General features: G+C 39.8%; 2 protein-coding genes across 2 annotated transcripts; one reads left to right on the top strand and one right to left on the bottom strand.

Moving 5' to 3' along the window:
• The first annotated feature begins 5,232 nt into the window (after positions 1 to 5,232).
• Positions 5,233 to 7,715, top strand: LOC143576487 (uncharacterized). The gene is made up of 10 exons (XM_077060565.1): positions 5,233 to 5,295; positions 5,948 to 6,096; positions 6,210 to 6,341; positions 6,431 to 6,481; positions 6,575 to 6,671; positions 6,765 to 6,811; positions 6,898 to 7,114; positions 7,191 to 7,320; positions 7,395 to 7,437; positions 7,521 to 7,715. The coding sequence occupies exons 1-10, from the start codon at positions 5,244 to 5,246 to the stop codon at positions 7,596 to 7,598; spliced, it is 996 nt and encodes a 331-aa protein (XP_076916680.1). The 5' UTR covers positions 5,233 to 5,243; the 3' UTR covers positions 7,599 to 7,715.
• A 1,153-nt stretch (positions 7,716 to 8,868) lies between these two features.
• On the bottom strand, positions 8,869 to 22,798 carry LOC143576497 (glutamyl-tRNA(Gln) amidotransferase subunit C, chloroplastic/mitochondrial-like). The gene is made up of 6 exons (XM_077060573.1): positions 22,543 to 22,798; positions 22,204 to 22,300; positions 21,816 to 21,856; positions 21,583 to 21,638; positions 21,425 to 21,476; positions 8,869 to 8,956 (listed from the first exon to the last, which is right to left on the bottom strand). Exons 1-6 carry the CDS (start codon positions 22,683 to 22,685, stop codon positions 8,881 to 8,883), a joined length of 465 nt encoding a protein of 154 aa, XP_076916688.1. The 5' UTR covers positions 22,686 to 22,798; the 3' UTR covers positions 8,869 to 8,880.
• Positions 22,799 to 27,404: the final 4,606 nt, after the last annotated feature.

Genomic DNA, 27,404 nt, shown 5'->3' with positions numbered 1-27,404 from the left:
GATGCAAAACCAGCTGCTGGATTACGGTTTGGAATTTCTTGACACTCCTATTTTTTGTGATAATGATTTGGCCATTGCTATTGTGAAAAACCCTGTCCAACATTCTAAAATCAAGCACATCGATATTAAAATTCATTTTATTCGTGACTGTTTCGATCGGAAATTGATTCATCTTGAACAAGTTCACACCGACAACAACGTGGCGGATTTATTTACAAAACGGTCGGAACAACAAAATTTAATGTGCTTGTGAGTTTTCTTAAAATGCATCGTTTCGAGGATTGAGTCTTTTTGAGGATAAATTTGTACATATTTGCACAAATTTAGGGGGAGAAAAAACAAAAAAGACAAAAATAGTGTGTGTGCGTTGTTTTTTTTTAAAAAAAAAATAAAAATTTCTTTTGCTTTTCAAGATTCACTCTCGCTTAATATTATGTCGGTTGCTCAAGTTTGAAGGACGTATACTTGTATATGGTTGGTCCGGTGTTATACTTGTAGTTTCACAGGATAGCCATTTACCTAATGACTGAAAGCACCCAGGGCGATTATTATGTGTTTTGTGTTTCGCATTCTTTCACTTAAAATTATGTCGGTAACTCTGAGTTGGAAGGACATGTGTTTTCATGCATGTTTGGTCCGGTTAACCACCTGTGGTTATAACGGATAGCCATTTACCTGAAGGCTTAAAGTGACCGGGGTGACTGAATTCTTAACACATGTGTTTTATTCAACTCCATGGGAAGTGATATTATTATTCAATTAACAGTTTTTTAGAAGCTTCAAAATATTTTCAAATGAAAATTGATCCAACGTTTGGAAAGTGATAGATAAATTGTTTCTGTGTGCCTAACGGGTGAAGTTATTAAGCTTAAAAGGCTCTAGAATAGTCATTGATGTGTATGGTAGCTTTCCATGATGCGTAAAAGTTGAAGTGATATAAATTAAATTTGCTAAACTTAATGTGGAGAGTCATTTTGAAGACATGTGCATGTCTCCAGATACATCTCTCCGAATGATAGGCAGAAAAGCAATTACCCAGTTATACACGAGCCCTAGTGTCTTGATCACCAAAAATATTGTATCGTCAAGCTATTATTACTATTATTATTGAAGCAAAAAAGAATGATTATATTTACTTATTTCTATTAATGTTATTTCATAATCAAGGCTTAAAGGGTCAAACTAGAATTACAGAGATGGGGGCACACAAGTAAGTCATGTCATGTCTCGAATGAAAGGCTTGTCAGTTTACTGGCACTAAGTCCAACGTTCAACCTTAAAAACTAAGCCCGTTTTATTTAAAATTTTTGATCAAGCACTAGGGGGTTGGAGTCAAATTGGGTTGATCTGGGGAAAGTCAAATACGCTTTGAGAAGAGATAGGAGGCATCACAGGTCCATGAGTGATGTCCATCTAAGCTTTATGCCGAACTGAACCTTAATCATATCACTAATACGATGAAAAATCATGCTAAGTATGAGATACACGCTATCAACCTGTTTGTCTCTTGATGTCATAATAACGCTGAACATGAATCTTTGTGATAGTACCTTAAACGATATGATTCCATGTTCGGATCTTTTCATAAAAATGCGGCAGTCTTACTAAGAACTGAAATTTGATCCCGACTTTATAAATTAAAGGGAGTAGTCTTTCACTGAAATTTTGTTTTTAGTTTTATTTTATTTTTTTTTATTTTATTTTGTCTTGCATATTTTTATTTTTTCCTTCGAAGTTACTCTCCTCGAAACGTTCGTGTAAATTAAGTTTTCTTAATTTTGGGCTTGAAACGATTTGGGTCACTTTTGTTGGGTCATGACTCTAGTTGGGCTGCCTTTTGTTCTCGGCCTGCTTTGATCCCATTAAGGGTTTTTGGCCTGCTTGATCTTGGTATAAGTATTTCTAAAAGGTTTTTCTTTTTTCACTTTTATTACAAAATCCAAACCCTCTCATCTCTCTAAATCCTCTTTGCCGAGATCAAAACCTTCATCACTAATCACCATTTAGAGTGTTCTTCTTTGATTACCAGGTACTGGACAAGGATCAGATGAGATCAGTCACACCCAAATGTTTGCCGTTGCTACTCTGATCATGGATTGGAATTACAACTATTCCAAATTCGTTTTCAATGAAATGATGAGCAACCTAAGGGCAAAGAAGAAGGAGATGTTTCTGATGTATCCAAGGTTCTTGCAGATGATTTTTGATTCTCATTACACCGATCTGGTTAAATCTGTTGAGACCTTGGACATGAAGTCTATGGGACCCAATTCCTTTGGGTTAATGAAACAGTCAAGGAAGGGAGCCAAAGTGGTTTATAGGGGATTAAGACCTCTAGTAAAATTCGGTCGTTTTGCTGAGACCGAAGCTGAGCCTGTCGTAGCTCAGGTTGCTGACGAGCACGTGCGCCCGCTCAACCACGTGCTGCAACATTTGAGATTTCTGATGATGAGGAAGAAGAAGAAGAACATCGTCAGTCAACCACCCTTACTGATGATGAAATATTGAAGGCCCTTGAAGCTGCTAAAGCTCTATTCCAGTCAACTGCTCTGAAGCCTCCTCAGACAGTTACTGAAAATCTTGAGGAAGACTATGTTGAAGAACCAGCTGCTGATCTCATTCATCGTAAACGAAAAAGGGATGATTTGAGATCTAGAGAGTTGGACCGTGAAGTCGAAACAACCAACGTGACACCAACACCAACACCCACACCCATACCAGCACCAGAATAAACTACCAGCCCTACTGCTGAACCATCTTTCCAGGAGTTGCTGTCTAGTGATTTTGTCAGTGATTTTGATTTTGAGACAGAAATTCCATGCTCAAACCCTTCAGATATTCCCTCTGGTTCATCTGGTCCATCTGTTCAGGGTCAATCAAGCTCAGGTGTTTCCGATAAGGTTGCCCAAATCCTTGCTATGCAAGAGAACTACTTTCAGAACAAGGGAAAAGGTGTGGTTCTTGAGAACGCTCCTGTAGATGTTCAGGCATTGTAACGACGAGTCTTTGAACTCGCACAGGATTCGGTGATTAAGGATGTCCGTATTCAGGAACTTGAGGCTAGAAACTCAGACAAAGACGCCAAGATTAAAGAGTTGCAGTCTGGCATGGGAGGCTTAACGGCTATGTATCTCGATCTCCAACAAAAGCTAGTTCATAAATTTGGAGATGAATTCAAGAGTAATGAAGATGTATTGTATCAACCTCACACAGCTGATCAAGATAAGGACTCCACTGTTTGTCCAGTTGACAACACTGATATTAGCAGACAAGAAGAATCAGAGTCTTTAAAGCAATACATGGAAGCACCACCAGTCACCAAATAGAAATCATGCAGAATTCAGAAAAAACTACTTGAAAAGGGAAAGAAGAAATTGCTGGTGACAAAGAACTCAGATCAGAATGTTGTATCATCGGATCACCCAGAGAGATTTGTTGTTACATTTCAAAAGGGATTCTCTGACAAGTACGGTGATCGATCTGGAGTTCTATCATGGGGTTTTGATGCGGATAAGAATATGTGGTGGGTTAAGAGAAAGTCAGGAACAATGGAATACTATAAGAAGATGAAAGACTTTGATTCCTGGACTAAAGTGGATTTGAGTGACTTAATAAATGCTCCATTTACAAATCCATCAAATGACAAGCGCGTCATAGAATTCTGGGATTTTTTGAAAAGACAAGTCGATCGAGGCTTCCTGAATATGAAGACTGTCGAATCATTTTTAAATAAAGCAAAGGGCGTTCAAGATCCGAGGACAGGAAAAACAATGGTGAATGTAATGTGGCCTCCCACAAAGAAAGCTACTTACATTCCCGTACCAGATGCCATTCCCGATGGCACGTTGGAGAACATGAGATTCTGGTTCTATGATTCTATCACTGCTACGGCCATTATTAAGCTACAAATGGGGAAAGGTCAATACCGGTTTGTCGACCCTAAGGATTTGTTGAAGTTTGGAGAACAGTTTATCAAGACTCTCAGCACGTTTCAGATTACAGCCGACCCAATTTTTGAAACTGCTGACAAAGAATACACGAGCATGGTTGCGTCTATCATCAATAACAAGTTCTGGGCTGGAGCATTAAAGGATGCCGATGTAGACTACATGGAGCACGAATAGAGATAAAGCTACAAACCAAGGGGGAGATGGCCCAGTTTATGTGGTTTGAGCTTAGTTTGTATGTAGTTTGGTTTAGTTTGGGTTTGGGTTTAGTATGTATGTAAGCCGAGAACACCTTTGTGTTCTCGGTGGGCATTTGTTGGTTTGGGTTGGCTAGTTGGTGGTGTCCCTATATATAGATGTTGTCATGTATAGGGTTAAGGTTGTTCGTTCCTAGCATTTTGGTTATCAAATATTGTAAGTGCTTAAGCACCTGACGTATTCATCAATATACGTGTGTTTTGAAGCAACATCGTGTTAATTTACTTTGTCTACTAGTGTTCTTGAATCACCAAGTATAGGTATTCCGCACCTATACTTGTTGTGTTGATATCATATTGTAGTGATCCAGATTCGGGACATACATCTATGACGTCGCGTATCGCAACCAGACAAGAAACCAGAGTTTATATTTTAAGTCCTTGTACTATTGAAACTTGGTATTTTTAACCAGTTATTTTCAAGATGTTACCCATTACCGTCACTACCCTCTCACCATCACCACCATTGCCCTCTTATTGCCACCACCCACCACCACCACTATCATCCGCCACTACCCCCAACCATCGCTCCTGACCATCACCGCCACTGTCCACTACCACCACCAGTCACCATTAATATACCGTATGCCACCTACCACCACCACCGTTGTTGCCACCCATTACCGCCACCACCACCACCAGCAACCGCCATTACCCCGACAATCACTACCAGTTTAATTTTATTTCGTTTTTTTCTATATAACAAACAACACAAAGTAATAATTTATTTCATTTCTACATGTTAATCAAAACATCTCAATGAAACGATAATAATCCATTCCATTATTTTTTTCATTCGTTCCATTACCTCATATAATTATTTTTCCTTATATTCCATTCATTTATATATTTTTCTTAACTAAAATGTAAAATAAATGGTAGCAAAGTACACCGTACAAGTTCATAATGCATGTCTAAATCAATCCAATCACAAAACAAAATCAAATCTGTCGTATATCTATCTTTCAGTAAAGATCGGAGGCGTTACTTTCTAATAAATTATTTCTTGATCTACTTGGATTGTTCCATCATCATCGCCATGGCGACTCCCTCTCACCGTCTGACCACCATCCCACTTCCGCCTGACCCCGGTATCTTAATACTCCCATTCATCATTTAGGGTTCATCTTATGTTGTTTAGTTACTCTTTACCCAATCTGATCCTGCCAATTTCACGACTTTATTAATGGGTTCTGTAACTATTTCATAGATTGTAAATACCCACTTTTGAAATCAGTTTAATTGAATTTGTTTGTTAACTTTTTGTGTTTTCTTGATTTGGGAAAATTAGCCATTTGGGGCAAATTGTTGGTGCTGCTTTTAGGGTTCTTGTAAGTGATAGTCAAATCAAACATCTGCTTTTGAAAACAGTTATTGCAAGTTAAAACAGTTATTGTGTCAGAGTGAGTAACTGATATGGATTGTCAAAAGACCGTCACCGTCTCACCGAGTGTTTAATTTTCATAGCTACTTTTGTACTGTGATATAGGGCAAAATAATTAGATTTTTTTTAGTATATGTAATCTTCATAACCATATCTTAGTTTGTCCAGATCAATTTTTGATAAACGATTACAATAAAGTGACAGGTAAACGGTTTTTTTTAAATAAAAACTTTTTTCGTTTAAGAGTAGTGTTTGCATCGAAAAAGAAGGCAAACAGGCAGCAAGTTGGCCGCTTAGTCCTTTTTTGGATTTTTAGTTTAATTTTATACTTTTATATATTTACTAGAAATTATCTTCAGGTGGTGAAGGAGTTCCGGTCCACATTGTTACTCATGCAAGTCAACTTCCACCTGAATTTTTGAAACCGACCCCTGATAAGAAATTGGTGATTGGTTTTGACTGTGAAGGTGTTGACCTTTGCCGCAATGGAACTTTATGTATCATGCAGGTAAATTTGTTGACTTTTTAGAAATTTGTATTATTATTATTATTATTATTATTATTATTATTATTATTATTATTAGTGTATATTCTCAATAAACTGTTATTTTTGGTTTTCAGTTAGCTTTTCCAGATGCTATATACTTAGTTGATGCAATAGATGGCGGAAGAACACTTGTGGAAGCGTGTAAGCCTGCACTTGAATCTAGTAATGTCTTGAAAGTAATTCATGACTGTAAACGCGATAGTGAGGTCTTTGATTTATTTAATTCTGTTACGACATTTTCATTTTTTAAATAATGTTGTTCGTCTGATGTCCTCTATTTACGTCTGTTTTGTAGGCATTGTATTTTCAATTCAACATTAAGTTAAACAATGTATTTGACACCCAGGTGACGGTCACTGCATCACACGTCAATATTTTTTATAACTTTTTATTATTTATCATTGTTATAACTTATAATAACTATTTATTTGTTGCACAGATTGCGTACACTTTGATTGAGGAGCAAGAAGGCGTGACAAAAGTACCAGACGACTACATATCATTTGTTGGTCTTCTTGCTGACCCGCGTTACTGCGGTACCTATCATTTTTAATTTTTTTTCCTTGCATTTTATAACATTTGAAATCTATTATGTTACTTGCATCCTCACATTTAGGCTTTGGAAACAGGTATATCTTATCTTGAGAAGCAAGAAGTTAGAGTTCTTCTCAGGCAGGTTCGTGCACATGTAAATCAATGTCCATTTTGTTACAAAATAGGACTCGGGAATAATATTATAATTATAATCTGACAATGTTCCAGGACCCAAATTTCTGGAAATATAGGCCATTGTCTGAACTGATGGTGCGTGCAGCTACAGACGATGTTCGTTTTCTTCTGTATATATATAACAAAATGGTGGTAAAAATGAACCAAAAATCATTGTGGTATCTTGCGGTTCGCGGTGCTTTATATTGTCGTTGCTTCTGCATTAGTGATAATAATTATGCTGACTGGCCACCTCTCCCTCCAATTCCCGGTTAGTTCTTTTTATTAATTTATTTATTTTTTTGTTATCTTTTTTTGTATGTTTCTAATTAAATTGTTTATTGCAGAGGAGATTTTTACAGATAATAAGGCTCCTGAGGAAGAGATACTAGCGGTCGTTGATGTTCCACCAGGGAAGATGGGTCGCGTTATTGGAAGAAAAGGAGCTTCCATTATGGCTATTAAGGAGTCTTGCAAGTAATTAATTTTATTTTTTAGATATGTATTATTTTGTCTTATATCTAATGATAATGAGTTTGTTGTATTGACAGTGCTGAAATATTCATTGGAGGTGACAAGGGACCACCAGACAAGGTTAGTAAATGTTGCATCACATCGTGCTTACGTTCTTGTTATGAAGTCAAGCCGACCCGACACTCACAATTTTGTTTGCATAGGTTTTTGTAATCGGGCCAGTGAAGGAAGTGAGGAAAGCTGAAGCGATATTAAGGGGAACGATGCTGGACGTTTATTAGTAAAATGCATATGTTCAACATATTGTGTAATAAGCCAACTGAGAAAAGGAAGGTGGCTACCTTTAGTTTTTAAGATATGTGGGATGTTTCATATTAATTAATACCATTGTGTTTCTTGCATGTGGGTGTTATTATTTAATATAAAAATGGTTGTTTGTGCACCCACACACTGGCTGGTGTTGTTGGGTTAGCCGGCCAGACATGTTAATCGAATATATAGGTTGTGGCGGATTGAGCTATGATGCATGGAAGTGAGCTACACTGTTTCGGTTGATAGCTTGAATAAAGCAGGATTTTGTCGATATTTTATAAATGGCTAATGCCAAGAAATTATGTTATCACTGTAATAATATAATTATTTTTAAATATAACAGGCTAGAAGGTTGTAAACATTTAGAAATAGTTTGGAAAAAAAAAGCGGCTTAACTAACCCCTTTCGACATGCGTTTCTACTTATGACATGTTTAGTAATCTTTAACAGATTTACAACTTGATAATTTCTAAGCAACCTGTTTGATATGTTTAAATAATCGGGTTATGCGGATGGTTATGGCGGTAATGATAAGTTTATAGTTTAAAGAATTAGAAATGGAACTACTAGATGAGATGGTATCCGAATTTGAGCTGAAATATGTCACCAAGTTGAGTTGAAAAGTATATGACACTTTTAAACAATCATGTTTGATTTAAACTTGTTAAAGAAATTAAAATGAAACAGTGTTGATGGTGATGGTGGTGACAATAGTTGTGAGGGGGTGATTTCAAATTCTTTGGTTACTATGTAGAAGAAAAGTTGAATTTTTTACAAGACAGGATTCATTTTCATTTTCCAACCAAATATGTTCTTTTTATTGATTACAACTCTCAAACAAATTCTATGAACAAAGATACCTTAAATTGTTAACTATGAAATTGATTCGCATTCTTGATACAAAAGTAGACTACAGTCTGCATCTGAAAAAACATGCTTGAAAATTTTGAACCAATACATTAATTGATCAACAATGGTTTAGACGTTCATTCATCATCGAGAATTGGATGCGATTATGCACCAATACCAATCCTCAAATGCGCAAAATAACAATTAGCTTTAACACTAAAACAACAAAGCCTAACCAGGAAAAAAAGTAAAACGTCAAATAATAGGAAACCATATGAATCGTTCACATAAGAAAGAAGCGACCAATCACCAAGAAACCTGAAAATGTCAAAAATGGTCAAATAATAAGTTAAAAAAAAACAACTAAATACTTCTTTCAAATGAAATGCTAACCTTACTGTATTAATCCTTGTTCAAGGCTTTTGGAACTTTGATGTATGGCTCTTCATAACTTGGAATAGCAGCTATTATGGCCTCCCTGTCACCAAACCTGAAGAAGCGTGGATCGACTTACTTGTATACGATCAACGTTCCTCGGGTACGAGTGTGCTATATCACCGATGGTTTTCCGAGATACGAGTTCTTCCACCTACAAAACGAGCAGCACCATGAGCTTACCCCTCAGAAAGGGACAGAGGGGTCCTCTTTGGGGTAACCCTCCGGTGTGAGAATAAGATATTGTAGGAGAAGATAAGAATGTGAAAACGAGTAAAGGACTTAGAATATATTTTCTTGTAGGAAAAAACAAGAATGTGGTATTTATAGTATTAGGGTTTCCAATGATTGGGCTCAGACCCAATTAGGGCCTTTTTGGCCTCCTCCTATTGCTTCGCGCCACGTGTACTTAGGACACCTGGTGCTTTTTCATTGATTATTCTCTAACCAAGGTATTTTACCTGACCCATGTGCCATCACGTGGTGGACATGGGTTTTGCTGAGTTGTCCACCCTTCATTGGCAGCTGTCAACATCAGCACATTCTTTATTCCTTAAAAGATACCTTCTGGAAGGTTGTCTGATGAGTACAATCATGGTTGTCCTTATCCTGATTTGGATTAGACTATTGTCTCATTTGTTGTGTTGTCCTTTATGCGCCTATCCCGGGGATGCGCAAGGTCTTCTCTTTATTCTCACGCGCAGATGTTTCATGCGCAGATGTGATATGCGTGAGTATGTGATATGCGTAAGCATATGTAATATGCGTGAGCATGTGTGATATGCGCCATGCGCAGATGTGATATGCGCCACGCGCAGATGTGATGCGTGAGTATATGTGATATGCGTGAGCATATGTGATGCGTGAGCATATGTGATGCGTGAGCATATGTGATATGCGCCACGCGCATAGGTTTTGGCTTTGTGTCTTCATGACATCCTGATTTCAAGCCTCTTGTCTATATCTTGTGGGTTGACCCGCCCCGCTCGATGTTAAGGCGGGTGCATACCCCTTCAAGCTCCCCAGTCTAATGTGTGTCTTGTCTCGCGCGAGCGAGGTAAGATAGATATTAGACTTAATAGTTTGCTCTTTTAATAGGGTTTGTCTTTTCTTTTTCATTTCTCCTATGTGCGTTGCGCGAAATTCTATCCCTTTGGTTAAAACGAATCGTCAATGCACGTGGTTGGTTGATGCTGACATGCATCAGAGATGGAGACGTTATGTGTCAGGCCTTTCGCGTGCTCGAGGTGCTACAGTTGCCTTTCACGTCTCCTCATACAGTGTCAGGGACACGTGTCGCGCTTATGTTGGCCTACGCCTGCGCGTGGGGGCGCGTGAGCGTAGATCTGATTATTACTTGTTTCTCTTTCTCTCCCCTGGGCCTATAAAACCAAACCTTTTGAACGGTTTTTTCTTCATCTCCATTGTCATTTTCAGAGCTTTTGCTTCTTCAATTTACATTGCGATTAGGAGCCTTTATCTTTGCTTCCAGATTTCCGTGCTTAAAGTAACCATATTGTTCGATTTGCAATTGTATGTCTGATAACCCAGACACCACAATTTCCCCTAGTAAAGGCCGTGTAAAATCAGTGGTTATGTCTACTTTGAAGAAGACCGGCAAGGGTAAACGGGTTGCCGAGGCCTCGTCGGAGGAGGGAGGGAAGAACAAAGCGGTGAAGAGATGGGATGAGATTCCCTGCAAGTTGAAACAATCTGACTTTGATAATCTCGTCGCCTCTCAGGGTTTTCTCCCTGAGTATGGCTGTCTGCTCCCGGCGACCGGGCAAATGGCGGCGGATCCTCCCGCCGGCTATATCTCTTTATACTCTCATTTTTTCACCCACTGTAATCTTCGTCTTCCAATGACGAGGTTTATAGGTGCGCTCCTCCAGTTTTACGGGATTCATATATCTCAGGTTCATCCCTGTGGATTAGTGCGCATGACTCATTTTGAGTTCATGTGCAAAGCTCAGCGCGAGGAGCCCACCACTCGGCGCTTTCAATATTTTTATAAGCCGAAAATCCAAAATTCTTGGTTCTCATTCACACCGTGCAGTCAGAAGGTTAAGTGCTGCACTGTTTCCTTCAAAAGCCTTCATGACTGGGCTGAAAAATTCTTTTATATCAAGGCTGGTGTGATTCCCATCCGCATGACTATGCGCGCGATTACTTCCGCGCCCGCGGATGATGACGTTCTTAAGAATCCATCTGGCGCGTGGGTAAAGAAGTTATCTGCTGAACCATCCCCCGCCAGGAAAATTTGCGAGGAAGCGTTGGTGGGGTTTGGCATGAGCAAGAGGTGGATTGACAGCGGGACTGAGCCTGTCATCCATGTTGATGGCTCAGGTGGGTTGTTTGTTCATTGCATTAATTTTGCGCGAGTATAATTCGTTTTGCTGATATCACTTGTCTTGTTTTATGCAGAAAGCAAGGAATACATCCACGCCGCCTATGACGAGCATACGGAAGGTGGCTCTGTCGCGCTGAGCGCTGGGGAAGTTGCTTTCCCTGATCGCTTCGATGATATGTTCATCCCTGTCGATTTAGAATTTTGTTTTGACAGCGATGCGCCTGGTAAGCCTTTGTATTTGTGCTTAGGCCCTTAGAGTACCAAATTTGGTTTTAACATTTCTGTTGCGCGTATTGTAGATGCGCTCGCTAATTATGAGTTGGAGCTTGTGGAAGAGGAAGTGGAGGAGGAAGAAGCTGAAGCGCAAAAACTCAAGCACAAGGCTAAAGGCAAAACTGGCGCAGGGGCCAGTAAAAAACATAAAAAAGATGATGCCTCTGTGCCCAGAATCTTCCTCCTACTCAGGCGAAGGGACTTGAGAAAACCAAGGGTTTTACTTCCAAGTTTTCCTCGTCTTCTTTGCCTCAAGGTGTGGGCAGTCCTCCCGTCCACACGAGGTATGGTGCCGCCACCTTATCTCTGCGCGCGGCGGACAAGGGAAGCGGTGCTGTGCCTGCTGTTTCGTCTTCTCCAACAGGTATACTTTGTTTATTTTTTGTGGTTTTATGAGCGTGATTCTGATAGAGTTATTAATAAAGCTTTGTTCACTCAAATGTTTGTTGAGCCGGCAACGTTGGTGGCTCAACCTCAGGCGCAGCAAGGTGCCAAGGCTATGCCGAAGGTTGTTTTGAAGTCCTTTGCTTTGCCTTCAAAAAGGGGGAAAATGGACTTCATGGCGATGTTTAATTCGCGGACTGCGGTGCGCCAAGGTATCTATTGCGCTTTGATTGTCTGATCTTTTCCTGTAGTTCAAGTCATGAATCATTTCTCCTTGTTGGTTTTTTCATAGGAATTATAGCTGGCACACAAGCTGCTGGTGGTACTGCTAGCGCTGGCGCCGTTAGTTCTGCTCCTGCTCCCACAAGTACTGAATCTCCCCTCATTGGGATCACTAAGGAGCAGGAGACTATTTTTCGCGCTACTCTAACAGCGTCAAGATCTCCCTCACCTCCTCTTGCGCGCAGCCCTCCTCGTGAGACTATTTTTGATTCTTCCAAGTCGCAGGAGAAGAGACCTGTTATAGAGGATGATGAGGAGGTTAATTTTGAAGATTCTGATGGTGGCCGCGTAAGCCCTATAGAGCCACGAGATTTCGTGGCGCAGCCTTTTTCTCATGGGGCGGGCAGGAGCTCACCAGCTGGCGCTAACCTTTCTGCCGGTTCTCCGCAGGTATGAGTTTATTTTGCTCCGCTGTGCAGACTTCCAAATTAGTGTTTAGATAACTAAAACCTTTCTTTGCGTTGCTTTGTGTTTGTAGGGAGCCGATCACATATACCGCCCGAGCTGGAATATCACTGAAGAGAGCTCATTCCAATCCATGGGCGTATGTGAAGACTTTTGGGCTCACTCTGTTCCTCCAGCTGAAAGGAGGTTTCAAGAGGACCGCGCTCGCGTGGACTTGCTTAATGACCACCTTTTTGCTGGGTCTGCGTTTTTTGCTGCCTCCCAAGAGCTTCGCAGTGATTATATAAAGATACGTGATGCCCTTGCGGAGGCCAAGCAAGAGGCTAAGATTTCTGCTTGGAATCTTTCTGATGCCCGAGAGAGGGCTGAGAAACTCCAAGCAGAACTTAGCGAGAACCGGGCAAATGCCAACGCTGCTTTTGTGAAGCGCGGGCTTGAGCTGCAAGCTGCACGGGAGAAGCTGCAAGCGGCAGAGGCATACGCGGCCAAGTACGCGCGTCGAGCGCGTGACCTGGAGTTGGAAGCAGAGGCGCGTGACCAAACTATTGCGCAGGTTAATACTGACAAATCTTTATTGGAGAGTGAGGTTGCGCGCCTGAAGAAAGAGCTCGATGCTGCGCGAGCGGAAAAGAATGAAGCCTTGGCGGCAGCGGCGTCTGACAAAAAAGAGCTAAAACAAGCCAAGGAAACTGTTGAGTTGTTAAACTCTCAGATCCCTGCTCTTGAGACGTCTGTTTCTTCCCTCGCGTAGGACCGTCAATGGCTGATTTCACAGGGTGTGACTCGTTGCGCTTATGCGATGAAATACTCAGACGAGTTTCAGACCCTTGTGATGGATTGTAATGCAGCGTCGCGCTTGGTGGGTCGAGCTGAAGGGTTTAAGGATGGTTATGAATATGGCATGCTAAAGAAGAATCCATCCGACTACCCTTATCAGCTCGACGTTGTCTGCGCTGACATGGCTGAGGTGGGGGAGAAGTACCTGAATACTCCAATTCCCATCCTTGAGCAGGTATTTTAACCTTAATGAGTTTACTTGACTTATTTTCATAATCTTTTGTACTCATACTGTTCCTTGTGACTTGCAGATAGCCGCGCTTGCTGACCAGCCCGATCTTGGCGCTTTAAAGAAATTACTTGATGAATGTGAAGGGACTGGTGGCAATGATGATGGCGCGGGCAACGCTACCTCTGCCAGCGGCTCTGGCGTGGCCAAAGGACCTACTCCTGACGCTATCATAATAGAAGACGACTATATTCAAGACGAACAGCTTGATTATGGTAAGTTTGGAGATGACGAGGAGCGGGCTGCGCCAGATGCTGAGGGAGGAAGTAATGATGAGGACGATGAAGAGGCTGATATTGATATAAAGACTTGAAAAGCCCTTCTTGTTTTTTTTTTTTTTTTTTTTTTGTATTTGTAGTTTTTACCTCATCATTTGTAAATTTGTAAACTTTTATGTTTTTGGAATGAAATTTTGTTTTTCCCTTATTCGCATCTTGCGCATTCCCAATTCATCTCTTTATATTGCATGTTTGTGTTCGTTGAATATAAGGTATGCTTACACATTGAAACTTGAACAAGGTTGTAAAGAAATTATTTTATTTAATCCTTAACAGTTGTCATATTTCAAGTTATTTTGCAATATTCTGAATATGCTGACACGTGCCTTAGCATTTCATTGTTCCTCTTTTGCGCGACGTTATCGTGCATTTATTATAGGGAATTATGAATGAGTTTTTTAGCCTTTACGTGTCAGTATGTGTTACTCTGCTTATATCCATTATAATCCCATGCGCGGCCCCGACCTGAGACCTTAACAACTATGCTTTGGCATGTGCTTTGCCTTAGTTGTGCTTAGGTATTTTTATGGTCCAGCTGCGCAATACGTAGGATGGATGCTATGAGTAATTTGAGCTAAGGCTCATATTATTGGGCTAAGGCCCTGAGCTAAGGCTCATATTATTGGGCTAAGGCCCTGACGTTTTAGAGTTAAAACTCGTTAACGCGTTTGAACTTGAAGCTCGCGCATGTATGTTTTACTTCGTTTTATTTTTAGTTTGATGTCAATACAATGTTGTCATATTGCTCAAAATTAATAAAGGGAAGTGTGAAACATGTATGCAAAAGGTAATAAAACGCATATTAAGAGAAAATAGCGCGTATCATTATTCATAATGGCTTAAAAAGCCTTGATTACAAACTTGACAACTTTTACATGAAACATTTTCTAAGTTGTGCTGCGTTCCATGTGCGCGGGATCTTCTTTCCATTTAAATCTTTTAAAGCGTATGCGCCTTTTCCCAATTCTTCCGAGACTTGATAAGGTCCCTCCCAGTTGGGAGACATCTTTCCTGGGGGTATTGCACGACTAGCTTCATTGTTTCGAAGGACAAAATCATTCTTCTTGAAGTGACATTCTTTCACGCACTGATTGTAATATTTTTCTAGTTTTTTCTTGTATTTGGCTTCACTGATGATAGCCGCCTCTCTGCGCCCTTCAAGTAAATTGAGATCCAACCTCCTTTCTTGCTCATTACCCGTCTTACTCATCATAAGCACTCTATAGGATGGGCATCCAATTTCTGCTGGAATCATAGTCTCCGTTCCATAGGTTAGGCTGAACGGGGACTCGCCATTGCTGGTTTTGCTTAATGTCCTGTGCGCCCACAGGACATTAGGTAACTCCTCGACCCATGCATGGGACTCTCCCTCCAACCTTTTCTTCAGCCCATTCAGCAAGCTTTGGTTCGCGCGTTCCACTTGGCCGTTCCCTTGAGGGTGGTATACTGAAGTGAAGACCTGATTGATGTGCAATTCCTTGAGCTAACTGGATATCTTCCTGTCAGTGAATTGTTTGCCATTGTCGCTCACGATTTCCATGGGCAGGCCAAAACGGCATACGATGTGGCTCCAAATAAATTGCTTCATTGCCTCGGCTGTGATTTTTGCCAGTGGCTTGGCTTCAACCCATTTTGTGAAATAGTCTACTGCCACTACCAAAAACTTTACTCGCCCTGGCGCTTGTGGTAAGGGACCCACAATATCGATTGCCCACTTGTGGAAAGGCCATGCAGAGGTCACCGGAATCAAGTTGTTCTTTGGCCGCATGGCATTTGGCGCATAGCTCTGACACGCTTTGCATTTTTGGATCTCTTTTAACGCGTCCAAGTACATGCCTGGCCAATAGTATCCTGCGCTCATTGCCTTGGCGATCACCATGCGCGGGCCAGCATGTATTCCACAGATTCCTTCGTGTATCTCTCTGATCACATAGCTTGCTTCCTCCACGTCTAGGCATTTCATGAGTGGTCCAAGATAAGAGCGTCGATATAACGTACCATCGAGCACTTCGTAATTCTGCGACTTGTGTCTTATCTTTCTCGCCTGTGCGCGATCGTCTGGTAACTTTCCCTCCTTCAAGAATCCCATTATTGGAGTTATCCATGATGAAGGTGTTGTATGAATTACAAGAACAGACTTCCCTCCCACTGACGGGTTGCTCATTACTTCCACCCTGACATCTTTGCCAAAATGATCGAAGCTGGTTGATGCCATCTTGCTTAGCGCATCGGCAGACTTATTTTCACTGCGCGGAATGTGTATGATTCTGAAAAAGTCAAATTGTTCGGTGAGTTTCTTCGCCTTCTCTAGATACAGAGGCATGGTGTTTTCCTTGGCATCATAAAGGCCATTGACTTGTGCTGCTACCAGGTATGAATCTACATGAGCCTCTAGCTTTTTAACTCCGAACTTGTGCGCGATGCGCAAACCAGCCAGCAGGGCTTCATACTCAGCTTCATTGTTGGTGCTCTTGAAATCCAACCTGATTGCGTAAGTATACTCATGATTTTCTGGATCCACCAGTTTGAGGCCTGCGCCGGACCCTTCGTTGTTTGAAGCTCCATCAGTGAATAATCTCCAAACGTTTTCTTCATTATTGGCTTGCGGAGGGTCTACTTCGCGCTGAGCCTCTTCGACTTTTCCTTCAGGGATTTCTGCGATGAAATCAGCTAAGACTTGTCCCTTGATTGTTGGACGAGGCTTATAGGTGATCGTGTGCTCCCCTAATTCCAGCGCCCATTTTGTCAGCCTTCCTGAGAGCGCGGGACGCCGCAAGACTTGCTGGATGTTGTAACCAGTCAGGACTTCAATAGGATGACCATTGAAATATCTGTGAAGCTTGCGCGACGCATGCGTTAGTGATAAAACTAACTTTTCTATGATGGTGTAGCGCGTCTCAGGATCTGTCAGCACCCGACTTACATAATAAATTGGTGTTTGGATTCCTTTGCGATCCACCAATAATACTGCGCCAATGGCGTGCTCTCCTGCTGACAGGTACAACGTTAAAGTTTCACCAGGTAGTGGAGCTGTGAGCGCTGGCAGATTTATCAGACATTCTTTTATCTCACTGAAAGCTTGCTCGGCCTCAGGCGTCCACTTGAATTGGCTTTTCTTTAAGAAATTTCTCAAAGTGTTAATGAATGGGGTAGATTTGCTTGCATGGTTTGCTAGGAACCTGTTAATTGATACCAATCTACCATTCAACTTTTGAACTTCCTTCATGGTGGATGGTGAGGGCATGTCGAGGATAGCCTCCACCTTCTCTGGGTTCACCTTGAAACCATCCTTGGTGACCATTACGCCGAGAAATTTCCCTTCTTCCACGCCGAATGTGCATTTGCTCGGGTTGAGCTTCATGTTTACTTCCTTTAGGCGCTGAAGGGTTTCTTCGATGTCTTTGAGCATTTGTTTTTCCTCCCTGCTTTTAATCACCAAATCATCCACGTAGACCTCTAAGTTTTTTCTAATCTGCTCGTTGAAAATTGCATCCATGAGTCTTTGGTAAGTGGCTCCTGCATTCTTCAAACCAAAGGGCATTTTTGTGTAACAGAAAACACCCTTGTCGGTTCTGAAAGCAGTCTTGTCTTCATCCTGTGGTGCCATTTGAATTTGGTGATAGCCCTTATAGGCATCCAGGAAACATTTGAGCTTAAATGGCACCACAGAGTCCACCTTCATGTCAATGTTTGGGAGGGGGTAACAATCTTTTGGACACGCCTTGTTGAGGTCCTTGAAATCAATGCACATTCTCCATGACCCATTGCTCTTCTTTACCATCACAGGATTGGCTACCCATGTTTGATATCGTATTGGGCGAATGATATTCGCGCGCAGTAGATCTTCTACTTGCTCATTCATGGCCTTTGTCTTCTCGTCTCCCATGACTCTTTTCTTTTGAGCAATTGGCTCCACGGACTTGAATGTGTTGAGAGAGTGCTGCGCCAGGTCTCGCGGAACCCCAGTCATATCAGAATGTTGCCACGCGAAGACTGACATATACGTTGTGAGCAATCTTTTCATTCTCACTCTTGTGTCATCTGATATCGTAGCTCCGATTGTGATTGTTTGTTCTGGGAATTTTGGGTTGAGAATCCATTCCTCTGGCGCGTTTTTTGCCACTGGAAGTTTCATTCTCCCCTCTCGAGGTATACTTATTACTGCGCATAAATGATCTCGGTACACAAATGTTACTCCTGTTGGTGTTGGGAACCCCAACGCGCCATGCGCTGGTGACGGTATGGCGTTGAATTGGGCAATCGTTCCTCTACCCAAGATCATACTATGGCATGAAGTGGTGGGCAAGACCAGGAAGTTGACAATTTCAGCTCGCTTGTGCTTCTCATCCCCCATAGTTAGTTCGAATTGTATCTGACCTAGGGGGTGAATAATTTCGTTTGAGACACCCGAGATTGGTGCACTCACAACTTCGAGCCTTGCTTGGTCTGCTGGGTCCAACTTCCTGAAACATTGCTCATACATGATGTCTGACTCACTACCGATGTCCACCAGGACTCTTGACACCTCATAATGAGCGATGTGTGCAGTGATGACTAGGGGACTGCTGCTAGACGGGCCTCCTCTGATTCTTGGAAAGATTACTTGTTGCTCGCGCCAATCCCCTTGGATTTGCGCGCTTCTCTTCCTCGATCTTTGCCCTTGCCTTCTTCCTTCAGCTACACAGATTCTTTTGAATTTTTTACTGGCTGAGGCTCCGTCTGGTTGTTCGTTCTCTGGTCTTGGAGTTTTTACCAGGTGAACCAACTTGCCTGATTTCACATCTTTTTCGATCGCATCCTTCAAATGATGGCATGCATCAGTGTTGTGCCCTGTGGATTTGTGAAACTCACAATATTTGCCACTGTTCGGTGGTCCCTTATGGAGTAATGGCCTGGGGTTTTTAAACTGGACATTCTCTGTGTTTAACACTTGCGAAGGCGTTTTGGTGAGGGGAGTCCATATTCTTGGTAGAGGTCTGTTAGGCTCTCTGCCGCCTTCCTTCTTGTCACCTTCTCCGCGATTAAGAATGTCTTTTTGGGGTTGGGGTGAACTTTACTGCGCTTGATTTTCTGCGGGAAAATAATTGGTTTGTTGCAACCTAGACCATACGGAGTTTTGTTTGCCCCTTCTTGCATTGTTGCGTGGTGCTTCTGTTTGATGCCCTTTATCTCTTGCTATGTCTTGGGCAATTTGTTTTTCATTTCGCGCGAAGACTCGCGATGCTTCCATAAGCTTAGCCCAAGTGGTTGGCATGCCTTCTCTGCTCACGAGAGCTCTGCGTAGTTGATCACTGCGCGCACCTTGTATAAAGGCCACGCGCAAGAGTTGTTCAGTGATGCCTCCAATTGCAAGAGATTCCTGATTGAAACGAGTTATGTAGTCTTCAATGGTTTCATCATTCCTGCGCACGCAGTGCATGATGTCATCAGGGTCGCGCGTGTGTCTGCGCTGCTGTACAAAGTGAGCCTGGAACTTTTCCAATAGCTCTTCGAACCCATCGATTTGTCCTGTCGGCAAGCTTTCGAACCAGACACGCACTGCGCCCGTGAGGCAGCGAGCAAACATGTGACACCATGTTGGCATCGTCCAGCTTTCTAGGTTTCCAGTGTTATAAAAACCTTGTAAGAAATCGTCTGGATCTGTTGTACCATCGTACTTGCCTAAACCACTTAGCATCTTGGTTTTGTGTTGAATGGGAGCCATCGCAATGCGCTCAGTGAATTTTGAATGTTTTACCAAGATGGCTGGCCTATATGGTGTGGTTACGTCCACTTGCGCTTTCGCTTGTGGGTTGTATGGTGTGTATAAATCCATATCGGCTTTGGCTCCAGGTGCTATGTGCATGTGTGCGCGAAGCTGTGAACCTCCTGCATGAGTATCTCGCGTCTTCTTCATGTTGTGCACCTCTTCCTCATCACTAATATCAGCTTGTTCGGTGTGAACAGAATGACCGTCTTCCAGCGTGCACGTCTTTTTTGTTGTTCCCTGAATGGTTTGTTTATCAAATGCGAGCCTTTGCGTTAAATCGGCTAACTTTTTGTGTTTTACCAACTCATTGTATTTGTCCATTAAACGCCGTTGTTCGTTTATGAGCCATTCTTTAGGGTCATTGGTTTCAACTTCCGGGCCCATTGGTCCTTTTTGTTTTGCACAAGTCAGATTTTGGAACGTGAGATCGTCTGGAGGAGTTTCAGTCTGACTATGAGGTGTTGTGTTGAAGGGATGGTTACTGGTGGTGCGCGCAGTGTCACGCGGCGCCCTCAGAACCTGATGTCCCTCATTAACATCCTCAAGCTCATTATCCTCCAGAACTTGATCATTGTTTCGAACACCGGAAACCATGATGAAGATTTTCAGAGAGAAAATTGATGAAATAGTGGCTTTGTTGCCGTTGTAACAGGTGATGGCGCCAATGAAGAAGCGTGGATTGACTTACTTGTATACGATCAACGTTCCTCGGGTACGAGTGTGCTATATCACCGATGGTTTTCCGAGATACGAGTTCTTCCACCTACAAAACGAGCAGCACCGTGAGCTTACCCCTCAGAAAGGGACAGAGGGGTCCTCTTTGGGGTAACCCTCCGGTGTGAGAATAAGATATTGTAGGAGAAGATAAGAATGTGAAAACGAGTAAAGGACTTAGAATATATTTTCTTGCCTGACCCCAACTGTGGAGGTGGTGTGGTATTTATAGTATTAGGGTTTCCAATGATTGGGCTCAGACCCAATTAGGGCCTTTTTGGCCTCCTCCTATTGCTTCGCGCCACGTGTACTTAGGACACCTGGTGCTTTTTCATTGATTATTCTCTGACCAAGGTATTTTACCTGACCCATGTGCCATCACGTGGTGGCACATGGGTTTTGCTGAGTTGTCCACCCTTCATTGGCAACTGTCAACATCAGCACATTCTTTATTCCTTAAAAGATACCTTCTGGAAGGTTGTCTGATGAGTACAATCATGGTTGTCCTTATCCTGATTTGGATTAGACTATTGTCTCATTTGTTGTGTTGTCCTTTATGCGCCTATCCCGGGGATGCGCAAGGTCTTCTCTTTATTCTCACGCGCAGATGTTTCATGCGCAGATGTGATATGCGTGAGTATGTGATATGCGTAAGCATATGTAATATGCGTGAGCATGTGTGATATGCGCCACGCGCAGATGTGATATGCGTGAGCATATGTGATGCGTGAGCATATGTGATATGCGTGAGCATATGTGATGCGTGAGCATATGTGATGCGTGAGCATATGTGATATGCGCCACGCGCATAGGTTTTGGCTTTGTGTCTTCATGACATCCTGATTTCAAGCCTCTTGTCTATATCTTATGGGTTGACCCGCCCCGCTCGATGTTAAGGCGGGTGCATACCCCTTCAAAACCATTACATTGTTTTCAGGCTATTATGTACAAAAATAACCCATCGCGCATCCTAAAAACAAGCAAGAAAATAAAAATAAAAAACATAGTACCTGTTGTCAAATGTTTCAGGACTATCCTCACGAAAGCTGCCTGCTTCGGTATCTATAACAAGAAACATAACATTTGTATGTTATCCCAAACATAAAAGATTGTCACACATTTTTAACAGAAAGCACCATATATACAACACATGTTAAAGTCCACACACCTGGGCGTATTGCCGGCTCAACACTTTGAAGATCCACATCTTGAAGCTGCCCAAACCTATTCCACAGCACATGTTAAGTCACGCCATTTAAACTCATCAATCTCGACTTACTTATAATATGGTAAATAAACATATAACATAATCACAACAGTTCAAGATAAGTTCAATTCGATTGGTTGAAAATCGAAACACATAATATCAAGTAAAATAAATATGTAGAAAAAGAGGATTACCAGTCTACCACTTGCTGAATTTTGGGGGCAAACTCTTCAGCCTATACGCATCAAGACCAAAATATACAGTCAACTTATCATTCAATCTTAGTGTTGTAAATATCGGAAAAAATCAGCAACTACTCGGAAGTCGGTGAGCTACTGATTATTTATTTTTCTAATCGGTGTCATTAGTCGGTAATTAGTCAAACTCTGTCAAACCGGCCTAAATCTATCAAAAGTCAGACTTTTTTTTATTTTTTAAAAGGCAATCGAACCTTGGTTTTCTCATTGATTTGTTATGTTTACGTGAACGTTTATATCTGATTAACCGCTAGTTGGTACCCCACCGCCCGACTAGCAAGTTCTACAACACTGTTTTTAACCGTGTGAATAATCGAGTGGCTACCTCCTGTGGAGTAAGAGAGATACGAGCTGTTTCTGCTAAACGGGCGACATCTGGTCTTTCCAAACTGGAATGGACCGCATACTCCCGGGCTCCAACCCTACGGGGAAATTTTTGAATTAGATCGTGCTACTTTGAAATCTGATGGGGTTTTTCATAGCAGTCCAAGGGGTTGGTTTACTTTTGGACATGCTTCATTTGCTTTGCTCTTCTTCTTCGGACACATTTGGCATGGTGCTCGAACCTTGTTTAGAGATGTTTTTGCTGGTATTGACCCAGATTTGGATGCTCAAGTAGAATTTGGAGCATTCCAAAAACTTGGAGATCCAACTACAAGAAGACAAGCAGCCTGATACAACATTTCTTTGCGTCCTCTCAGTCTGTATAAAGGTTCGAGGAAACCCATATTTTTTTGTGAAGTGATTGAGCAGAATATGATCAGATTTAAATGCTGGAGATAGCAGAAGTAATGCTCTGCTTCCCATTATTATTATTATTATTATTATTATTATTATTATTATTATTCCCTACAATCTGAATTTAAAGAGAATTCAATACTTAAAACTAATGTATGGCCTTTGTAACCAAAACCTCTAAAATTAGACCAATTTATATGTAAGAGTTATGTATCTATTACTGTCTATAGAACAAATTAAAGCCTAATTGTAAATAAAACAATCAAATAGTATAGAAGAAAATTATACCAGTAAATTAAGAAGATATATTTGATAATGATAACGAGCGGATGGCAAAGATGTTACAAAATGAGTGAAGATGAATTCGGGTAAATGGTTTTAAGGGTTTTCTTTCGGGGCGATTTTAGACCCGTTTTTCCTTTACCATATTTTTTTATAAAAATGTTGTTTTTGTTATGAAACAAGCCTAATAGCTAAAGAATAAGAGAAGACATGTAAGGAGAAAGATGGAGATTTCATTAATTAGGTGTGTTCTACAATATGATACAATGATATGTGTATATAAGAGAAGATAACTTGGAGAAAAAGCCTAACTATATTTGGTATTGATAACCACAATAATATATATTTATAACACTCCCCCTTGGTTATCAACTCAATACGCTTGGAGATGTTGCCTCATTAAAAACCTTGCTAGGAAAACCCAGTGGGACAAAACCATAGCTAAGGGAAAAAGAGTGCAACGCGTATTGTCTCCCCCTGATTTATATATCCTTTAAAATGGTATATATCGATCTTCCGTGAAAGTTACCCAAAATTTTTGTAGTCACTCATTTGCATCTTCGTCACCTGACATTTGAATCTTTAAGTTGAATAATGTTGTATGATCTTCACATGAAAACTTCTATTGCTTCATCTGGTAAACACTATGATCCTGATGTGTTTCTCTGCATAAACAAGACTAACCAAATTTGTTTTGATGGGTTAGTAAAATATAAACACATATCTTTCATACATGAAATATGTTTTAACTCATTCGGATGTCTCCTAGCATGACACATGCTGATAAATATAAACAAGAAAATAATAATCCTATATAGCTAACAGTCTGACATAATGCATATATGCATTATGATATTTCCAATAATATTTCATATTCATATAGGAAATGATATAGAGTCATTGTTTGACATCCTTTAACGTGCTAAAAGGATTAAATTTGTCCATGGTAAAATGTCTCATCATTTCTTAGATCTTTGATGGATTTATAAACATATAATTACACATATACTCGAACTATAAGTCGAGCAATAATCACACCTTGTCAAGGTCTTTGAAAAATAATTTTCTCTTTAAAAGCTCATAAGTTTCTCTCAATGTACATCATCAATGTATGATTTTAATGAACTTTTGAGAGTGAAATTTTGATAAGAGTATGGCTAATTATATCCCTCTATCTTTATCAAAATATCTCTTGATTTGTATCAAGCTCAATTCGATTAATCCATACTTAATAAGCATGAATCCATGCATTTACCAATCCATCATGGACTTCTTTTCAACTTGACAAATTATGCACACACATTCACTTTTCCAGGATTTTTGCTGCATAAACTTGCTCATTAACATATCATTTTGTATAACATATCAAAAATCCATATTGTACGATTTATTTGTTTATTGAGATATTATACTCATCACGTACATTCTCTTCTATGTGTATGCTTGTTGATGCACATAATCAATTAATTTTTCAGGTATGGAATTACCTTAGGAAACTCTTCAGGAGTTCCATTTATGTTCAACATATTCAATAATTGTAAAGTATTCAAATATGACTCTATACACAACAATCAATATGTTCTCGAGAACTTACTTCATGATTTGATAATTCGAATCCTTCATAGATTTTCTTGTAAACTCTCAGTATCAACTGAATAACAATATTTATTGGACGCATATCAATTCTCTCTTTATATTACCAGACTGTTTAGTTATTGGAAAGCCATTGCTTCCACCATTGGAGAATGTGTCTCCTCGTAATTAATCATGAGTCTTTGCAAAAATTCTTATGCCATCAATTTTGCCTTATATCACTTGATGGATTTTCATAACTCATATACAATACTCGTTTGTATCTAACACATTTTACAACTTTAGTTGTACGGACTGCTGGTCCAACAAACTTTCCGTTATTTAGAGAATTCAACTATGCCCTGTTTGCGTCTTTCCATTTTGTCCAATCATTTTATAGGCAGATTTAGTTGATCCTCATCATCATTTCAAGCGCTAATTATATATATAAATAAAAGTATAACGACGTCGACTTTATTTCGATTCCATTTATCTTTATAGACATGATACAATATAATTTATTGAGAGCTCTTTGTTTTCAGGTACCTAAGGTTCTTCAAGAACCATCATGTCTAATCTCTTTCAAGAGACCTTTTACTGCACCTCGACTTAACCATCTTTATTACCTGCTCCAATTTTTGAGGAAATTTTAACTATGAAACCGATCAATCTACCACGCTACAAGCGTGCATTAGAATTATTATCAATATGCGTTTGTCCTTTCGGGACATTTATTAATTGGAGCATTAGCAGTTCGTATAGGTGGCTTAGGTAGACACACTCTTTTGGTCAGTGAATCGTCCGGTAATCATTCGTTAATCTTATTCATGAATTATCCTTTGAACTTTTAGTTCCTGTAATTTAGTTTGAGGATCCATGATAATTCATTCCAACTGCTTTATATCTCCCCCTAATGTTGGGAATGTTGATTCACTAAAGTAAAAACTAATGAGGCATAAGCAAATATCTCATTAGTGGCTCTAAGTATATAATCATAAATAATATTTAATACCGACATAAATTCCCAACTTCCTTTGTGACCTTATCTTTGTGTTTTATGGTGGATTAATTTTAGTATATAATACACGCGAAGTATTAGATGAGAATTGCTTGGTTACTGACCAAAAACCAGTTATAATGGGGAGGAAGTATCATAACTTGTTGGCTTGCTGTGAATTAGTTTATAAGACATGTAAAATCATATGTACTCAAATTTAAACATAAACCTTTGCTCTCATGATAATTGTCTTTGCAACCAATTTTAGACGTTGAGTAATCGTCTTTAACAAAACAATTTATGTAAGAACATAATTTGTTATGAAGTTCAACACTTATTCCAATTATCATTATTAACTTGGAAATCAAATTCATTATTATAACTGAATGTAAATATACAAATCTGGAATAATATGCTTGCTATCTTATTAGCTAAGCCATAGATCATGCAAACATGAAGTTGCGATCTTGATAACCATTTAGACGATGCATCGATTTTCAAAACACTAAATGGTATCATGTTAGGATATGTGTATCCTTTTCTCAATTCCATAACATCTAGGGATTCACACCCTCATTCAGTTGGTAAATAAATGACTTCCCTTGAGAGCAATATTACATGTATAATGAAGAATCTTTTGGTTCCTTATTAATTTCACATCATTGACTAGGTGTGGTCTAACCCGTCACGTCATAAGATACTCATGATCCATAAACTTTAGGTTTATGATCGTATATGTATTATGCTTATTTCATACAAGATTGAAAACACAAGAGAACATTTTGATATCGTTTAAAACGACCATATTATATCACTTCTCATATTTTGTTCTCATACATGATCATCCCCTTTGCCACTTATGGTGGTTGATCTCATTATTAATATTAATATCATCAAACTTCTGATGATCAATCTCATTATTAACATGATCATTATTATAATTTTCTCATATGTGTTCATGATTGCTACATTCACACCGACTAATTTACCGTCGCATTCACTTTAGGGAATGGTATGAAACCAAATTAGTTTCATGGCTTTCATTATTTTTCCGAACACTGATACAAGATTACTTTAAACTTTCATACCTTATAATAATTACTACTTTAGAAGCAAATTTGAGATTCGACCAACACAAATTGTTTTATTAATATTTTCCGTAGAAATTAGCTTTCTCTTCACATAATATACATCAGAAATAACTACATGATCTTTCAGGTTTTAGTAATCTAACATCTTATGATCTCTATAAATTGATAATGAGATCAAGGAAAATGACACACATATAACCATATTTTATACCCTTTCATGCAAGTGATAATAAATAGCAACTATGATTTGGTTGTTCTTTGACAGTATATGCACATAACAACAATACACGAGTTCAAATTATGCAATCAATGACATTTTAACATTTAAGAAGATTCAAGAAATAAGATTACATGCATATAAACATAACTTATGTGTTAATCTATCACAGTTGAGCCAATGACAAGTATATCTCATATATGGGTATTTTCACTCTAATTTGAAACAAAGACAAATATCTCTATCAAATTTCCATGAAGTTTTATAATAGCATATAAATTTTCTTGTTGTTTGGACTAATAAAGAGGTATCATGAAGTTCCCAATGTTAAGTTTACAAACATATATCTTTTGCTCAACTAACATCTCATAGGTTCAATTCTCATATAATTCATACAAATATATAGTTCATACAAATAAGTGAAAATTATCATAAAATGAGATGAACCAATCAGTATAGAGATCGATAAAGCTTATACTAATATATATAAACTATAAATGGTAGTTGTATTTTGGTAATATCATGACAATAAATTCTTTGACTAAAATATGTAATATTTATTTCTCACACTCAAAATTAAGAAACTTGTAGACAGAGAAACCATGAATGCATCATTTATAACATAATCA

Source organism: Bidens hawaiensis, unplaced genomic scaffold (genome assembly GCF_021521415.1).
Source record: "Bidens hawaiensis isolate Kalapana, Puna unplaced genomic scaffold, B.hawaiensis_p1.1 tig00028227_1, whole genome shotgun sequence".
Taxonomy (NCBI): domain Eukaryota; kingdom Viridiplantae; phylum Streptophyta; class Magnoliopsida; order Asterales; family Asteraceae; genus Bidens; species Bidens hawaiensis.
The sequence above is the reverse complement of the archived record's forward strand: the minus strand, read 5'-3'. Positions and strand labels throughout refer to the sequence as shown.